The 16,773-nt window shown below is 44.7% G+C and overlaps 1 protein-coding gene and 1 non-coding gene across 13 annotated transcripts in view; both read left to right on the forward strand.

The window, feature by feature from the left end:
• Positions 1–16,773, forward strand: part of Cfap20dc (CFAP20 domain containing) — a 236,499-nt gene that overhangs the window by 164,998 nt on the left and 54,728 nt on the right. For 2 of the 12 annotated variants that reach the window (NM_001431640.1, NM_001431641.1), the window contains 1 exon segment: positions 4,953–5,127. In NM_001431640.1, the coding sequence (NP_001418569.1) occupies positions 4,990–5,127 (138 nt within the window). In that variant the 5' untranslated portion in view covers positions 4,953–4,989. 12 annotated transcript variants of the gene reach the window in all.
• On the forward strand, positions 11,373–11,505 carry LOC120097253 (small nucleolar RNA SNORA17). The gene has a single exon (XR_015639212.1). It is a non-coding gene; the product is annotated as a small nucleolar RNA SNORA17 (small nucleolar RNA).

A 16,773-nucleotide genomic window follows, 5' to 3' on the forward strand; every position in this document is an offset into this window, starting at 1 on the left:
TTAATTTATAAATACTGCTAAAAACAATCCAAAAGACACTAATTGTCTAACCTTGTTGTACTTTTATTTACTTGGTTGTACTAATGAATTGAAATGGTAATAAGCTGGCCTTGTAAGTCATTCTACAATGCTGCTTCTTTTGACCATAGCAGAAGCAAGCCTCAACAAGTTTTTTCTATCTAAACATCCCTGTTACCTTCCCCTGACTTCTTCAGGATCACAGAGAAATGCAGTCTGTCTGTCTATATATCCAAAGGGTAGCTTACTTCCTATGTGGTACTTTTTTTTTTTAATAACAGAACTAAAATCAGAACCCAAAAGTAAACTTGTAAGGCACAAATGGACTTAAAAGTTCACCACCTCACAGCAGGGTTCTGCATCGTACCAGGGAGTGTCAGGAAGAGTAAAGGAACCAAAGTTTGGAGAGAAAGCTCGTGACTTTCTCCTCACTCAAGAGGCACTCGAGTCAAAACAGTTCCCAGAAACCCTTTGGATTATCCGAGGTCATTTTTTTTTCTTTTTTACTTTCCCAGATTCAAAGCCCAAGTTTCACATGTCTCTTCAGCCCTAAAGCAAGCTTTTAAGTCACTATTCCACTTTCCCGCTGAGGGAACAGACTTAGCAAAGGCTCCAAAGGCATGCCATGGGGAGGAACGTAGTCTGTGGTGAGTAGTAAGGGCACCAAGGCGCTGCTTTCCACTCATGTGAAGAAGCGTGGCCTCAGTGTCAAAACTCAGAGGATGGGCTGGAGGGACGACCCGGCCGCTGGGAGCTCACGCTGTTACTAAAGTTCCATGTTCAGTTTAACTCCTGTTCCAGGGTTCCTCAAGCCTCCTTCAGTATCTGCACTCACGTGCACATAGCTACACACTGACACAGGATTAAAATTTTAAAGTAAATAAATGGCTTAAAAACTCAAACTAATCCAGTTCTATTTGTGGCAACCCATATAATCACTGAGCTCCACGGTCCCCATTTGTGTGGCCGACCGTCTTACATTAATAAGGCAGAACATTCTTGGAGGCAAAAGGTAGACTGGCCTCACTGCAGAGTGAAATTGCAGCAGGAATGGCGCATTCTTCCGAGACCCATTTGAAACACAGTTCACATTCATTGTTTTACAGTGGGTTCTAGACGTTTGCGACTAAGAACCTATGAAAGTTTCCTCAGATGCTGTGCCTTCTTCAAAAGGATTCCCCCTAGAGACCCAGAGAAATGGCTTCTCCCCCTCAATTTAACTACTTCATTAAGAGTGTTTTCACCCAACAGAATTTTTTTCTTTAAAATGTTTGGTTCAGCACTTTTTAAGTGTCAAGGTGCGGTCATCACCACTGTCATCCCAAAGGATGGCAGTCCCAGTCAGCAGCCATTTCCATCACCCTCACCCTGTTCTGGACAGCTGCTGGTCTACGTCTTCTCTCTTCCCGTCCTGGACATTTCATACAGATGGAACCATCAGATGTGACCTTCTGTGTCTGATTCTTTTATTGAATATATATATATATATATATATATATATATATATATATATATCATGGCTCTTGATGCATTCTGTATAAGGATTCTCTAGAGGAACAGAACTGATCACACACACACACACACACACACACACACACACACACACACTCAGAGCTATCTAGCAATGGGAAGCCCAAGAACCCAGTTCTTTTTAGTTCACAAGGCTGGATGGCATCAGTATATGCTGAAATCCCAAAGAAGCTGAGTCTAATGCCAAAGAAGGAATGACCCTGCCACTGAGAGTGAGGGCAAGCAAGGAGAGAAGAGCTTCTCTCGTCCATGTATTTTATTTAGGCTGCCACCCAGAGTGGCCCTAATTAAAAGTGATTCTTCCCACTTCGAAGGATTTGAACTGAAGATGGTCTTGCCACTTTAATGATTTACTTTTTAAAAAAAAATCCCTCACAAGTGTACTTGAGTTTTAGTTCATTCCAGATATAGTCAAGTTGACAGCCAATAATAGCCTTCACACTGTACCAGAATCCTTCATATGACTATACCTTATTTCCTCTTCGTGTATCAGCTGGAGTTTGGACTGCTTCTGTTTTTGGCTAATACAAATGAGGACACGATGAACTTTCACGACCAAGTTTTCCTGTTGGCACATGTATTCAGGATCCTTGAATACATATGTAAAAGTGGGATCTCAAAGCCATAGGAAACCGCTCATAACTTGGGAAGAGCTGTCAAACTCTGTCCCAGAGTATCTACTGTTTCCCATTCCCATAAGCTGTATCTGAAGGTTCTGGTCGCTGTGTGTTCTAATCAGCATTTCTTGTGGTCTGCCTTATATTTAAGCCATCCTCGTGGCTGTGAAGTGTAGCTCACTGATTTAGGTTTGAATTTTCATGATGACAAACATGAACAGCTTTCTGTGCTTATTATCCATTTCTGTATCTCTGTGGGACCTACGTCTATTCAAGCCCTCGCCTGCTTTTAATTAGATTGTCTTATCATTATTCACTTGTAAGAATTCCTAATAGAATTTGGGTGAAACCTGCTTATCAAATACACGACTTAAAATAGGGACCCCCCACTCTGTGGGTTGCCTCTTTGTTTCCTTGTGGCGCCTTTTGAAGCACGGACCCTTTAAACTTTGATGAGCTCACTCTTTCCCTCTGGTGCTATGCATTTGGTGGTATATATCTAAAAAGCCAATGCCTGACCTAAGGCTACTAGTATTTACACTGAATGTTTGTCCTGACACTTTTATCATTCTGACCCTTCAGTTATTCTTGTGGCCTACGTTAAGTTGATAACTCCGTATGGCGTTGGGAGGTGTTCTACCTCCATCATTTAATCTTGAAATCCCGTGTTCCAGCATAGTTTTGAGATGGAAATTGCTCCCCGTTTACTGATATGTGAGACGTATCTATAATATACATGTATATCCTCTCTGCCAGCACCGGATTGTCTCTGTCACCCTAACTGTAAGTTGTGAAATCAGGAAGCGCGCCCTCTCCAACTCCACCACCCTTTCCTCGCTCGGCTAGCTAAGTCCCTTGCATTTCTGTATGATTTGGGGGTTTTAGCTTTGGCTTATAAAAGGCAGCCAAGATCTTGGTAGAAATTTACCAAAACAAGCCCCTCTGTGCATGTCTGCTGCCCGGAGAGGGGCTAACGGGATATGCTGTGAACCTTTGGGGGTAGGCTGCTATGGGAAGTCCTCTGTCATGGGCACCAGATTTCAAACGGTATTGCGAGAGGCAAGTCCCATCTTTCTCTTCTTTCCATCTCTTGCTTCTCTCGCCGTACGTGTGAAAGACCCTCTTCTACCACACGGCCCTGGCCACGCATGTCTGGCACCCCACCAGAGGCCTGAAGCAGTGAGTCTGCCCCATCTTAAGCTAGTGCTTCTAGACTCGCCATCTGCGTGAACCTTCCCTGCTAAGTTCATGAGCTCCAACGTAGCTGTGCGTGACGGGGAGCTGACTAACGGGGCTGACGTCAGAGCCCCAGATCATTTTGTGAATACCACCATCTCATCCACACTAAGCCTTCAAACTCACAATGCAGCTGGCTGGTTTCAGTCTTTCAGATTTGTCATCCAGCCGTGCTTTGTTGTTTTCACAAGCAAGTTTTAGCTTCTTTTGTTAAATTTGCTCACAAATGTTGTGGTTTGCCCTGGAGTTATCTGTATGTTGATGCTAATTCCACTGCCCCAAGGACAGCTCATGTACTCAGGAATCAGTTGACCTCACCAGAACCTTCTCCCCATTGAATTTGTAAAATACAGGTGGGAGGCAGGTACAGGATAGAAGGAGGCCTGTCATTGGAGGAGAAGGAAGGATGGGCGGGAGAGAAGTTTGAAGGAAGGGGAGGAGACTGGAATGGTAAGGAAAAGAGGAGAGAGAGAGAGAGAGAGAGAGAGAGAGAGAGAGAGAGAGAGAGAGAGAGAGAGAGAGAGAGAGAGAGAAAAGCCGTGGCAGGACGATGGAGGCTGATGTTAAAATTCCGCTCTGTGTATTTACAGGTTGTTATGAATGTTCCTAAGGGATGGATGGTACTGGGCTTTGTATGTTTAGGTGGGCAATTATATCTTACCAACTGGGTCAAAGATTATCGTGTTGTGTGTTCTTTCATGTGACGATTTGAGTGTGAAAAAGTGTGCGGCGGCAGGAGACACTGGGCCGCCGAGGAGTTGGGATGTGTTTCCGCCAAGATATCTAACAGACATCTTGGGGCACTGTGGTGCGGACCTAGCAAGGTAAAAGACCACAATACTTTTTTTATTTTTTTATATTTTTACAACAACACACAAATATTTTATCTTTTTTATGGAATGGTTTTCTTGATTTTCTTTTTTAATGTGTCCATTGCTAATACGTACAAGTACCGTTGATTTGTATCTTACTGCCTGGTGAACTTGTCTGCTTGTCTGTAGATTTCTATATATAGGATCACAACATTGTAAAAAGGTAGTTTTACTCCTTCTTGCCTTTATTTCTTTTTCTTGCTTCATAACCTTCATAAATTGCCATGGGTGGAATTTTCTTTTCTTAATTTTGTTGATTCTGTATTTGCCTAGTGTGATCTTACTAGTGAAGTCCAATACTGACAAACAACCCCAGCCAGGATATGTAGTTGATGCCAGACATCAATCTTGAGAATTATCCCGCACCGCCGTGCAGTTACCACTGCTGGGCTAGCACTCTCAGCCACACATTTGGGTGGCCAGCGTGTCGGGCGCTGGCGTGTCAGGCGTCACTACCACCTACGCTGCACATCTGAAATAGACACCTCCAGGTGATAGGGCACTGCTGTGGGGTTCATCTGGATAGGACAGCTGCTGCGTGCCTAAGGTCAGAAATTCTGCTCAGGGCTAGAGGTGAAACACTGACAAGGACAGATGCAGCTTCGCTCCTCAGTGGGCCATAGCTGTTGAAAATTAACAAAGGGCTATTGAGAGGAATCTGTGCAACTTTTATAGGAACAAATGAATAACGTAATGGACTGGCAGAGCTAGGCAGCATGCTAGATACTTCAGTGACGATCTGGTCATATTTGAGCTACGATCAAAAACTCGTGAGATGCCAGATGTGCAAGAAACCTCCTGGGAGGGGTGTTGTAGGCGTCAGAAACACCGGATACAAGGCTTCAAGAATGAAGGTGAGCAGTGCCCTCAAAAGGTTAGAAGAAGGTGGGGTGAAAGAGCTCGTGTTTTAAGGGAGGGCAGCCTCTATCCCAAGGACAATCCTAAGTATCTAAGTAAGGCATTAAGATAATCACGGACAAGCCTCTGACTTGTCCAAAATGGATGCAGCAGGCAGGAGGCAGGAACAGAACAAGGTATTTTGCTGCTCATTCAGTGTCAAGATGAAGGCAAGCAGTAGACAAATGTTTGAGGTATGGAACTAATATAACATATTTTGTGGAAGAGGAAACAGGCAAAATTAAGGATGGCCTTAGGTTAAGAAGTGAAGAACCTGGACAGTCATGTTGTTCTGCTATGGAGCTCAACATCGCCTCAAGGTCCTCCCGCCTGCAGTCATGGGAAGAGGTCCACTGAAGCCACTTTATAACAGAGAAAAATTAAAGGCTGTTACACAAGGAGATACAGAGAGAGAGAGAGAGAGAGAGAGAGAGAGAGAGAGAGAGAGAGAGAGAGCTAGCTGTCTGTAGCCCTCAACTCAGAAGGTGCCATCTTAGGAATGTTTCCTGAAATTGATTTGCGGCGTGCTTGGTAAACTTCTCCTTTGCAATGTTTTATTCATATTTTAATAGAGTTCTTTAATATGAAGCTCAAATATTTTTAATTAAGAAAGAAGCACAGCCCTTGGGTAATATTGCAGCCACGTAGATAGCTGGTAATTAAACTTCTCTGTGTATACAACTGCATTCAAGCCATTATGAATGAGCCATTTTAGACCCGCAGTGTTGCTCTATGCATCTTCAAACAAATAAATAGTCTTACCTAACAGGCTCGGGAGCTCCACTTGCCGTGCATATGTCGCCATAGTGAGAATGTGGGTAGTGGCACCAAGAGAAGGTGGGGCTCATTGAAAACTGGTCACCTTCACAAGAAAGACAGAAGGGCCAGAGTGCAACTTCCGGTGCTTTCCTTGGGGGAAGAATTATACATAACTCCTATTTTTTACTTTAACCTTCAGATCTCCATTTTTATCTCAAAACTCAGTTACAGAAGAATATTTTTAATGTATTTTAGGCTTTGTTTAATCTAGGCGTATTGTTCTTTAGTTAATTTTCACACCATTTAGCATAACATACAAAGGGATTAGATTCACTGTCTCCCTTGGATGTCCCAGACCAGTATTAGAACAGGAAAGAGATATCACCATATTTATTAAAAAGTAATAAAAGCCTATGTAATTCTTTGCTCTCCGAGCTTAGTAAAAAGAAAAATGGATTTTAAAATTATTTGTAAGTCTTAAAGGCCTTATTCCATTCATATAAAGTTCCACATTTTCTAAGTTATATAATACTCTTTATTCAAAGGGAAGCCATCTGTCTCTCTTTGAATTTGCCCCTGGAGTGTGCCATTTGCAGCTGTTTTTCCAGCAAGACCCCGTTGTTTAAAGAATTTAGAAATGTGTTTCTGAGCCCTTGCTTGCTTCAACTACAACAATGTTGCTTTGTTCCAGGCACCTGCTCCAAGATCAGGTTCCCCACATATCGGACATATGTTTGCTGCCCCGGCCCCGTTGTACAGGTTCACTTAGAGGTGACTCGGCTCCATCTGACAGTTCCGTCACAGGTGCCCATTGGCCTCCTGCCGCCCTGGAGGCAGCTGGCAGCAGGCTTCTCCAAACAGAGCACTCCATCACCTGCCCTTCCTTCCTTCTAAGCAGATAAGTCAGGAGCCAGGGCTACAGCGGCCGGCCCAGAGCACTAACTCAGGTCAGACAGACCTGCAAGAGGTTGTGTGGCGTTCTTCCTTTGAGCCCCTGGACTTGTTATTTATGTCTTCAGCCCCAATTACCTCATCTGAGGCCCAGGATGTGTGGGGGGGCGGGGGGGGTGAAGAATGTTTATTCATAGCATTGTTCTGACTATGAAATAAAACAGTGTGCAGAACATCTGCCCTGCAATCCAATAGGCCATTGTAGAAGGACTGCCCAGTAACACGGACACCACTATTCCTGGCATTCTAAAGGCGAGTGAAAGCCTTTGCAAATTAACAAAGTTCCCAAAATCAATTCCAACGATGGTTTGGTAAGCGGCTGCTCTTAAGCGCATACGCGTCTTGCGTTTCATAGTTCCATAAGCTCTACACAGAGTGAACTCATGTGTCCTTCTACGAAATATTTGGAAACAAGAATGGGGATTCTCTGCATTCTGCCAGCTTGTGTGTACCTGCCCTGCTCCCAGGGCTAAGCTGTAGGTGATGTTGCCTCACAGGTGATGAGCAGAACTGTGGCAAAACTGGCAGCGTTTCATAGTTCATGGCACTGAACCACATTGCACATCCCCACCAGTTAGCAGCCTTCAGGAACAGCCTGATATTTACGTTTCATCAGAAGTCTACTCTCTCCCATCCCCAAAAAGACAAGGTCTTCACCTAAGTTTTGTCCAAGTTTATTGCTGAAACTACAGAACCCAGGGATTAAATAGCATTCGTGTGTGAATTAGCAGAGGAGCCTGATCCTAGCTCCTCTGCCCTCTTCAGAATGAATAGTTAATCCCAAATCCTACTGCTGCTACAGAATGGTTTGCGTCTTGGGATTCATTGCATCCAGTTTCTGGTCTAGTTGTAAGGCCAGTTCCCTAGAGCAGAGGTTCCGGGAAACAAGGAAAAGCAGAGGGATGATGATAATTTGGGTAGCATTGTTGTAGAGCAGTAGAAGCCATTAGGACGCTCTGGAGTCTGTTAGCGGGCAGCTTGGTGGTGAACACTGCCTGCTACTGTCGGGAAGAGATGCGATTTCAGATTTTCAAAAGTTGAAGAAACCGGGCCTGAGGAGACGAGTGTGGTAAAGAGCTTGCCGTGCAAGCATAGGCACTGGAGGTGTGGAATCCCAACACCTGTGTAAATGTTGTGTGGGTGCAGGGGCCCATCTGAGAATCCAGCCTTATAAGGAGACAAAAGATCTCTGGAGCAAGCTGATTAGTTAGAGTAGCTGGATCAGGAAGTTCTGAGTTCAAGTGAGAGGTCCTGCCTCAGTGTATAAGGTAGAGAACAATTGAATCAAGAAAGACATTTGACATTCGTTTCAGACTTCCAAATAAAAGAAAAACGTTAAAATATTTGTGTGCAGGCACCAACACTTATGTAAGCATGTGTACACACACACACACACACACACACACACACACACACGAGAGGGGGGGAGCGGAGGGGAGGGGAGGAGAGGAGAGGAGAGGAGAGGAGGAAGTGAGGAAGGGAGGGAGAGAGAGACCTTCGAGTCTACCACAACTAGTCCATAACAGTTCATGTGGCAGCTTGACTTCTATTAAAAGTAAGCGTGCACAGCTTGTCAGCATTCTTGTTAACCCCACTAAGGCGTTCCCTCTTCACACACATTGCTTACTATGCTCTTTCCATTTCTATAATACTCAGTGACCTTAGTTACTCAAATACCTCAGTTCCCACAAGAAAGGTTTAATATCATTTATTAAAGGCTGCTCTGCTTGTCCCATGTCCAAGGCCGCTGTTACCTTGAAGATGTCGTATCCTTGAATAGGAGACCTCTTCAGCTTGACTGCCGCATTCCTCCTACTGGAGGAATATTTAATTGTTAAGCTCAAGAAGTACCTTGAACTCAAAAGATAGCTGCTGGAAAATTAGAAATCAGTTTTCACTCACTGAAAGGTTAATAAAAAGAATCCAGCTGTAATTGTCAGAATTCTTTCTGCAAATTAGCAAGTTGACGAAGAAGGGAAACGTATGAAAGTGTGTTTCTGTGTAGATCATGGGTTATGCTGTACTCTACAAACACAGCACATCAATATAAAAAAATCCTTTAAAGCTTGCTTTGTGGCCCTCCTTCCAAAAAGTACCAGCACATGAGTCATACTAAATATTACTTATCTCCTCCCAAGGAATTAAATTTGAGTTTAATTACCCAAGAACTTTCTTTCCGAGTCCCTCTGGAGGATAGGTGTATATGGAATTCAGGGCTGTCCTGAGCGCTGGGTGCTGAAAGGTGTTGGCACTGGGCTCTCGTTACACATATATCTGTGATTACCATTGACATAAAATACTCTCTAGGCTCTGGGACTCTGGGACGTTGGTTCTTTTGAATTACTGTATTGTAGTTTATGTTGTGTGAGCCAATACCACACCCTCTACCCTTAGCAGAGTGTTCTAGGTCCTACCCTGGCTCAGTCTTTAAGTTGTAATTTCCCCTTGTGTAGTAGACAAGTGCTACGAAGCACCATAAATTGTGAATGAGCAGGGTGGCTGAGCGTGTGCTACTTCACACTCCCACTTGGGCTTCCTTCTTGCTCCTCATTTGTATCGTTAGCCCTGTGTCCCCAGAGCAAGTCCTCCCAGGGACGCATAGCACGCCAGTGGGGAGAAGCCCCAGGATGTTAGTGTACCATCAGTTATTAATTTAAATGGCAGCTTTAAATGGAACTAAACAGTGTTGCCAGCACAATGGAAAGGAAGTGAATCCTCAAATTAAAATGCCAATTAAAGTTAGATCAGAAGAATGGCATCTCATACTCTTCTTGCTATCATATAGGACTCCAAAATGACTTCCTAAACCCTACTTATGTACACAAAACACAAGAGCAAATGTAAGGGCGAGAATGCCACTCACTCTCCAGTTAGGCTGACACAGAACCGCCAGAGTTAGTCACCAGACATTAACTTTTAGTGACTTTGTCATTGTGGTACCCAGAAGCATATGTCATGGTCACAATCTGAGCAAACTCATATAACCATCATCCCAGTTAAGGCAGAAAAACAGTAACACCTCAGAGATCCTACTGTGTTCTGTTACTGCCCATTCTTGTCACTATCCTATAACTGCTGTCCCCAGGATCAGTTTTACCTCTATATCTCTCTAATGTTCTCTCTCATAGCATTTTGTTGGTCAGTAGTCAATGAATGCTTGCATAGTTTTTTCCTTTGTGTATGAAATGCCATTTATTATCAGGCAAATGGGTAGTATTCATTTGGGAACTATTAATAATATATCTTTTGGTGAAATTTTAGACTTTTACAGAAGATTGGTTGGAACAGAGGAAGCAGTTTCTTACTATAGGGTTTCAGCTAATTATAGCTGTCCACATCCCCGTTACCTTGGGTTAGTATTGTTTCATTTCTAAAACAGTAATGTGCAAGTGCTACTTTCTAATCTGTTTAAAGGTTTCCTAAGAACATGTTCTGCATGCTTCTGCCTTGACTTGCATGTTTAGCCTGAGGATTGGAATGTACCACAGTATCACCCATTGTAAAGATTAGACACCGTCTACCCCCATGAGGGCTTGGGGGTTCCTCTCCCATCTGGGAAGAAACAGGAAGTAAGGTTCTTGGTCTGATCCAGTCATGGGGCTGTATCCCACTTCTCTTCACACTATAAATTGAGGCTGAATCTCTGAAATTTTGCAGGCAGATATTGAATCAATTAAGCTATTCCACACCAAAATCTTGAAAAAAGAGACTAGGCGAAGAGCATCAGGTTCAAAGGTTATTTCACGTGCCATGGTTTATCCTAGCTGGAGTTTGTTTTCCTTGGCTGACATCAAAGCCCCGTGTGGCTATCTGTGTGGTCCTTCATCCTTTGCTGCCTTATGGCTGTCTCGTCCCAGAAGTCTTACTCGCTTTGTTAACTACAAGGCTCATGAGGGCAACAGCCATTCCTAACGCAGTGGTTCCTAACCTGTTGCTTGTGACCCCTTTGGAAATAGAATGACCCTTTCACAGAGCTTGCCTAAGACCATCCTGCATATAAAATATTTACATTATGACTCATAAAATTGCTACTCATAAAGTAACAGAATTACAATTATGAAGTAGCAACAAAATAGTGTTATGGTTGGGGGTCACTACAGCATGAGGAACTGCATTAAAGGGCTGCAGCATTAGGAAGGTTGAGGACCACTATCTCAATGCCTTTGCAACTAAGATCTGAAGGCAATTAATGAAAATAACAACCTGAAAGATGTGGCAAGCAAAGAACTTTGCAGGAGGCAGCGCCAGCTGAGCTGACAGCCTTCAGCCTGTTGCCTTATTCCTAACCAAACTGATGGGCAGCCTCTCCCTTTCCTGCAAGGAGGCAAAAATTAGGTTCCAGCTAACATGCTATGCTGAGCCCTTTAGAGTCAGAATTACATGACCCTGTCAGTGAGCGGGTGAATCAATTAGACAATCAGTTAGACTCCTGTGTGTGGAGTCTCCTGGATGTGAAGACTACACTGCGGGCCTCCTTTAAAACTAATAAGGACATGCTCCTAGAGGGGCTGCAGGTGCGGCTGCCATGTCTCACATGTGTGTCAGGAGCGGCAGAGAGGAGAAAAGCCATGTCTCTGCTCAGTGTCCAGACCTAGGAATAGCTGAGTGATTAGTAGCCTAACAAGACGACCAGACCTGCACAGGCCGGACAGGCTTCCAGGACTGGGAGAAAGCCAGAGATAAGATGAACCCAGCCTGGGACCATAGGCATCTGGCAGGAATGAGCCCAAGACAGACGATACCCCCAAGCAGGGCCATGCTGGAGGGCCTGGGGATGAGAAAGCCCAAGATGACCACCAGACCAGCGCCACACAGGCTCATGAGGAGAGACCATGCCCAAGATGGCCCCTGCCTGGTGCCATAATGCATAGGTCATGCATAGGACTGCTGAGACTAAACCTGAAACTCTGGGACCTCCGGGTGCCACTAAGGAGCAAGTAAATGATGAAGAAATGGAAAAGAAGAGAAGCCAGAGGATGTGTGTACAATGAAGAGAGGCCGAACTGGTGACTCAGGGGTAGTGAGGTACAGCCTGACATGAGTAGCCGCTGGTGTTACCCAGAACCTTGTCTGGGTCCATTACCCTGCAGCAGCAAAGGCCAGGCAAACATCCCTAGTCTAGGCTTCCATGCAGTGACATGCTGATGTCTGAGGGCTGTGCAGAACTGGCCCCACCCCTAACCTTGGGCACCATGAGAAAGCAGAACCCTGGAGGTAAGAGAACAGGAGAGCTGGCCCCACCCCAGCCAGCTACAGCAGTCAGAAGAGCAAGGCCTGTACATGGCCTAGGAAGCACAGTAGAGCTGGCCCTGGTTGCAGGAGATGGCCCCAGGGATATGTACATGGGAGAGCTGGCCCTGCCACTGGACTTGTTGGTGGCACAGACAAGGAAGAGATCTCCTCCCCTCTCTTTCCACCCTCACCACCTGCAGCAGGCAGGAGAGCTGGCCCTAACCCTCACCTACTATGTCAATTGGGAAAGCAGTCCCTGCACCTTGGCCGGGCAGCATAAGTAGAGTAGACCCTGATAGTGGGGGTGCGGGTGAACTGCCCATGAGGGTGTGAGAGTGAGAGAACTGGCCCTGTCCCTCACTGACTGCAACACTCAGGAGAATGGACCCTGGACCCTGCCTAGGCAGCCCCAGGGACATGAGAGTGGAGGAGTTGTCTCTGCCCTTCACTGGCTGCAGCATCGGATGGTCCACCCCGGGTTAAGGCAGGAGAGCTTGCCCCAGTGGTGTGGATGTGGGAGAGCCAGTGGGCTAACCAACTCAGATACTTCTGAGGCCCGAGCCCATCCCAACATCTACCCATCAGTGAACTGCTGGAGAGTGTGAAGGAGTCAGCCCTACAGATCTAAAACTACAGAAGTTCTATGGAGAGGGCAATAACAGGATATCTGAGAGGAATCCCAGGGAGGGTCCACCGTGACACACTACAGCGTCCACAATGAAAAGATTTCTCCTTTGTTTGGGGGAGGGGGTTGCAAAGGTGGAGGGCAGGTATGGGGAGAGGGAGAAATGAGTGGGATTGGGGTCCATGATGTGCAACTCACAATGCTAAAAAATAATATGGAAATCATTTGATTTGGTCTTCCTTGTGATTTTGAAATGGCTTAAAAGATTGCAAATCAAAACTGACTTGGAGAGCTAAGTTAATTACCTGTCCGCCACCAGTCGCTCTGCCTATAAGCTCAGGAGAAGCCGCTCCCTTCTCGGTACCCCTTCCAGATGGCAGTTTATTTCCTTATGAGATAAAATCATGAGAATGCATAGAGTTTAAAGCAAGGCTAATGTGAAAGAACCTGACAGGGCAAGGAATCTCAGTAGGCATTTGTGGAATGAATCAAGCCATCTTCTTCATTCACACTACTGCAGATTACTGTAGTAGCTCTGGCAAGCATTCCTCAGCCACGGCCTCGGTAGTACCCATGGTGGAAGGCTCTTACCACAGACCACCAACTCTACTGAAAGCAAACTTAATTAACTCTCAGTGTCACCTTGGACTTCAGTGAGGCATCCTCTAAGTGTGCTAGACAGTTAATGATAGTCGTGTGCTGTCTTCCTCGACTAGCCCAGTCCTCTCTGCCACAGAAAATGATGAAAGGGAATGGCAACAACGGATTACAAGAATTGATTGTCAACACTGAGGTCCTGCAGGGATGTTTTCCCACTAAGCCATGGATTCCAAACACAGCCCATTGGATTAAACCCATTCAAACCCAAGACTTAAACTGTCCTCAACTTTTAAATCTCAACCACATTAATTTCTACCTTTTGTTTTATGTCACACATAATTTTAATATAGTTATTCATGAAGATACATGCATTAGCTATGGCAATAACATATAGACAAGATAATCAGCTTTTAAAGAGAATGAAATTTATTTTGACTCACAGTTGGAAGGTTTCAGTCCATGATTGCTTATTGCTTAGGCCTGTTGTCTGGGGGGCCTGTGGACAGCATATACAATAGCAGCACATGGCAAAACTTTATGAACGTGTTACAAAAGAGAGAGAGGGAGATACCCCACAGTCCCCTTTAATGACATGACCAGGATGACCTGACACCATTCAGTAGCCCACCTCTCAAAAGCTGCACTTCCGGGAACAGCAAGATGGCTTAGTGCACAAATCTGGATATCTGAGTTCAGTGCCAAGAATCCACATTAAGGTAACAAGAGAAAACCTCTCCACAAGTCCTCCAGCCTACACACATGCCCCACAGCACACATACATGACCACACACACATACATGGCAGGGAAGGGGCAGATCTAGTCTTTAGCACCTGAGCTTTTGGTGGATATGTGAGAGCCAAACTGCACAGCATTTTCAAATGCAAAGTATGGACCTCACTAGCCTGCTGTGTGCTGTTTGTGCAGTGATGGCATCCGCTGTGTACTACTAAGGCCATCAGATGTCCCCGCACAGATGAAGAAACCGAGGCATGAAGAAATAGATGGTGTCCACAGTGGTGGCTGGAAATGGCAAAACCAGGGCCTGGCTTTAGATCTGTCTGACAGAATCTCCTACCTCAAGCTCTCTTGTTTCCTTCTCAACACCCAGGGTTGCCATTTGGGCACAGTACAGGCTGTGGACTAAATAAACAGGCTGGATACATGAACCAGTCATACTAGGACATACCAACTTCTTCCTAAGGAAATATTGAGAATTTAAAGTATCGTTTTCCATTGTAAAAACAAGTAATCGCAATGCTAAGCCGAGTGACATGCTGGTGTGACACAGTGGCATGTTCACATCCACAACCTGACAGGCAGGACATAATGTCACCTGTCCACTGCTGCACCCAAAGTTAAGTAGACAATCCAGGAATGTTCATACGCTCTGTAACCTCCTCGGTGGCCTGGTTACAGAGCACCTTCTCCACCGGTGAGGGAAGTTGTCCACGGTCAGGTGCTTCCGCTCCTTTTCCAGCTTCTGACATGTTAATCTACTTTCTTCGTCTGTGTACTTGCCTACCCCGGGCTTGTCAGATAATGGAATCACGTGGTATGCAGCCTCTGCATGCCGCTGCTTTCCTGTAGCACAATGCTTTCAAGGTCCTGACGACTGGATGTAATAAACTTTTATTACCTCTTATATAAAATGGACAAATAAAATTCCATTTGTTAGTTGATGGGCATTTGGGCTGTTTTCACCTTTTGACAATTCAGAACATGTGTGTGTGTGTGTGTGTGTGTGTGTGTGTCTGTGTGCGTGTGTGTCTGTGTGTGTGTGTCTGTATGTGTATGTGTGCATGTGTGTGTGTCTGTGTGTGTGTGTGTGTGTCTGTGTCTGTGTGTCTGTGTGTGTCTGTGTGTGTGTCTGTGTGTGTATGTGTGCATGTGTGTGTGTCTCTGTGTGTGTGTGTCTGTGTCTGTGTGTGTGTGTCTGTGTCTGTGTGTCTGTGTGTCTGTGTGTCTGTGTCTGTGTGTGTGTGTGTTAGAAAAAATGAATTTTTGGTTCCCATTGTATGTGTTCAGGCATGGATTTCGGGGTCTCATGAGCACTCTATGCTTAACATTTTGAGAAACTATAACCTTGTTTTTCTGGATTATTCACTCCATTTATATTCCCACCCAGCAGTGTGTGCAGGGCCTCACATGTTCACAGTTGTAACCACTTTATGTAACCACTGTAGCTGGGGTGCATATACCTCCTGAGTGATGCTGATCACGCGGCCGTGCGCTTACTGTTACCGTGACTACTCCTTGCGACTTTGAAATATTTGCTTTTTTAGTGGTTTTTTTTCCATTGGAATGTAAATGTGGTTCGTTTTGTGATATTTTTTCCCCAAAGCTTCTTAAATGTGCATTAATGTTCCTACATTATAACAACAGAAACAATCCATCAAGAAGACATAATAATTGTGAATACGTGGAAGCCAAATTTGGGACTTTTTTTCTTAACTTCCTAAAACAAACACTAACGAGAATAAGAGGTGAGTGACGTCAAGATCCAGGATGGCTCTGCGATCCCTCAGTCATCTTTAGATGGGCAGCACAAACTAAGTCCCAACCAAGAAACATCAGATAAACTACACCATAGATAAAGTGGACCTAACATACCCAGAGAACATACGCTTTTCTCAGAAGGCCATGACCTTTCTCTAAAATAAGCCACCTTCTAGGTCACAAAGCAAACCCAAACAAATTCATTAAAGTGGCTCCTTACATATTGAGTTCTAGGAATAAAACTGGAACTCAGTAACAAGAGAAACCTCACAAAGACTCGGAGACTTATTCGTGCACTCTAATGAAAGCAGTGGGTGTTTTTAAATTCTTAAAAATCAAATGAAAATTAAAGCACAACTACCAGCCCTTGCAGTGTAACAAAGTCAGTTCTGAGAGGGAAGTTTCTAACTGTGAGTGCTTGCAGTAAGGAATCTGAGCCATCTCAAATGGCCTACAGATGCTCCTCAGGGCCATAGAAAATGAGGAAGAACAAGGAAACCTCAGCAGAGTGAAGAAGCAGCCTACGGAAGAATGGAAGGAATGTTTTCACCAATCACACATCAGGCAGGGAATTAGCATCTAGAATACATAAAGAATTACAAAAATTTAAACACCAGAGAAAGAAACAAATCATCCATTCAGTAAGTGAGCTGAGGAACTGAGCACATGGTCCTCAAAAGAAGCACAAACAATCAGTAAATATTTGAAAGGATGTTCAATATCTTTAGCTATCAGGAGAACGCAAGTTAAAGCTGCATTGAGAGTCCATTTTCTTTATCAGAATGGCTATCATCTCGAAAACAAGCACTCACCCTCACACACTGCCGGCAGGAATGGAAACCGGACGGGCCGCTGTGGAGTTTAGTGTGAAAGTTTCCCTATACACTAAAATCTACCCTGTGTCCTGAGTGTAACCCTGAGTTAGTCAGTATACAGAGA

This window comes from Rattus norvegicus, chromosome 15, assembly GCF_021556685.1.
Source record: "Rattus norvegicus strain SHRSP/BbbUtx chromosome 15, alternate assembly SHRSP_T2T, whole genome shotgun sequence".
NCBI classification, from domain to species: Eukaryota; Metazoa; Chordata; class Mammalia; order Rodentia; family Muridae; genus Rattus; species Rattus norvegicus.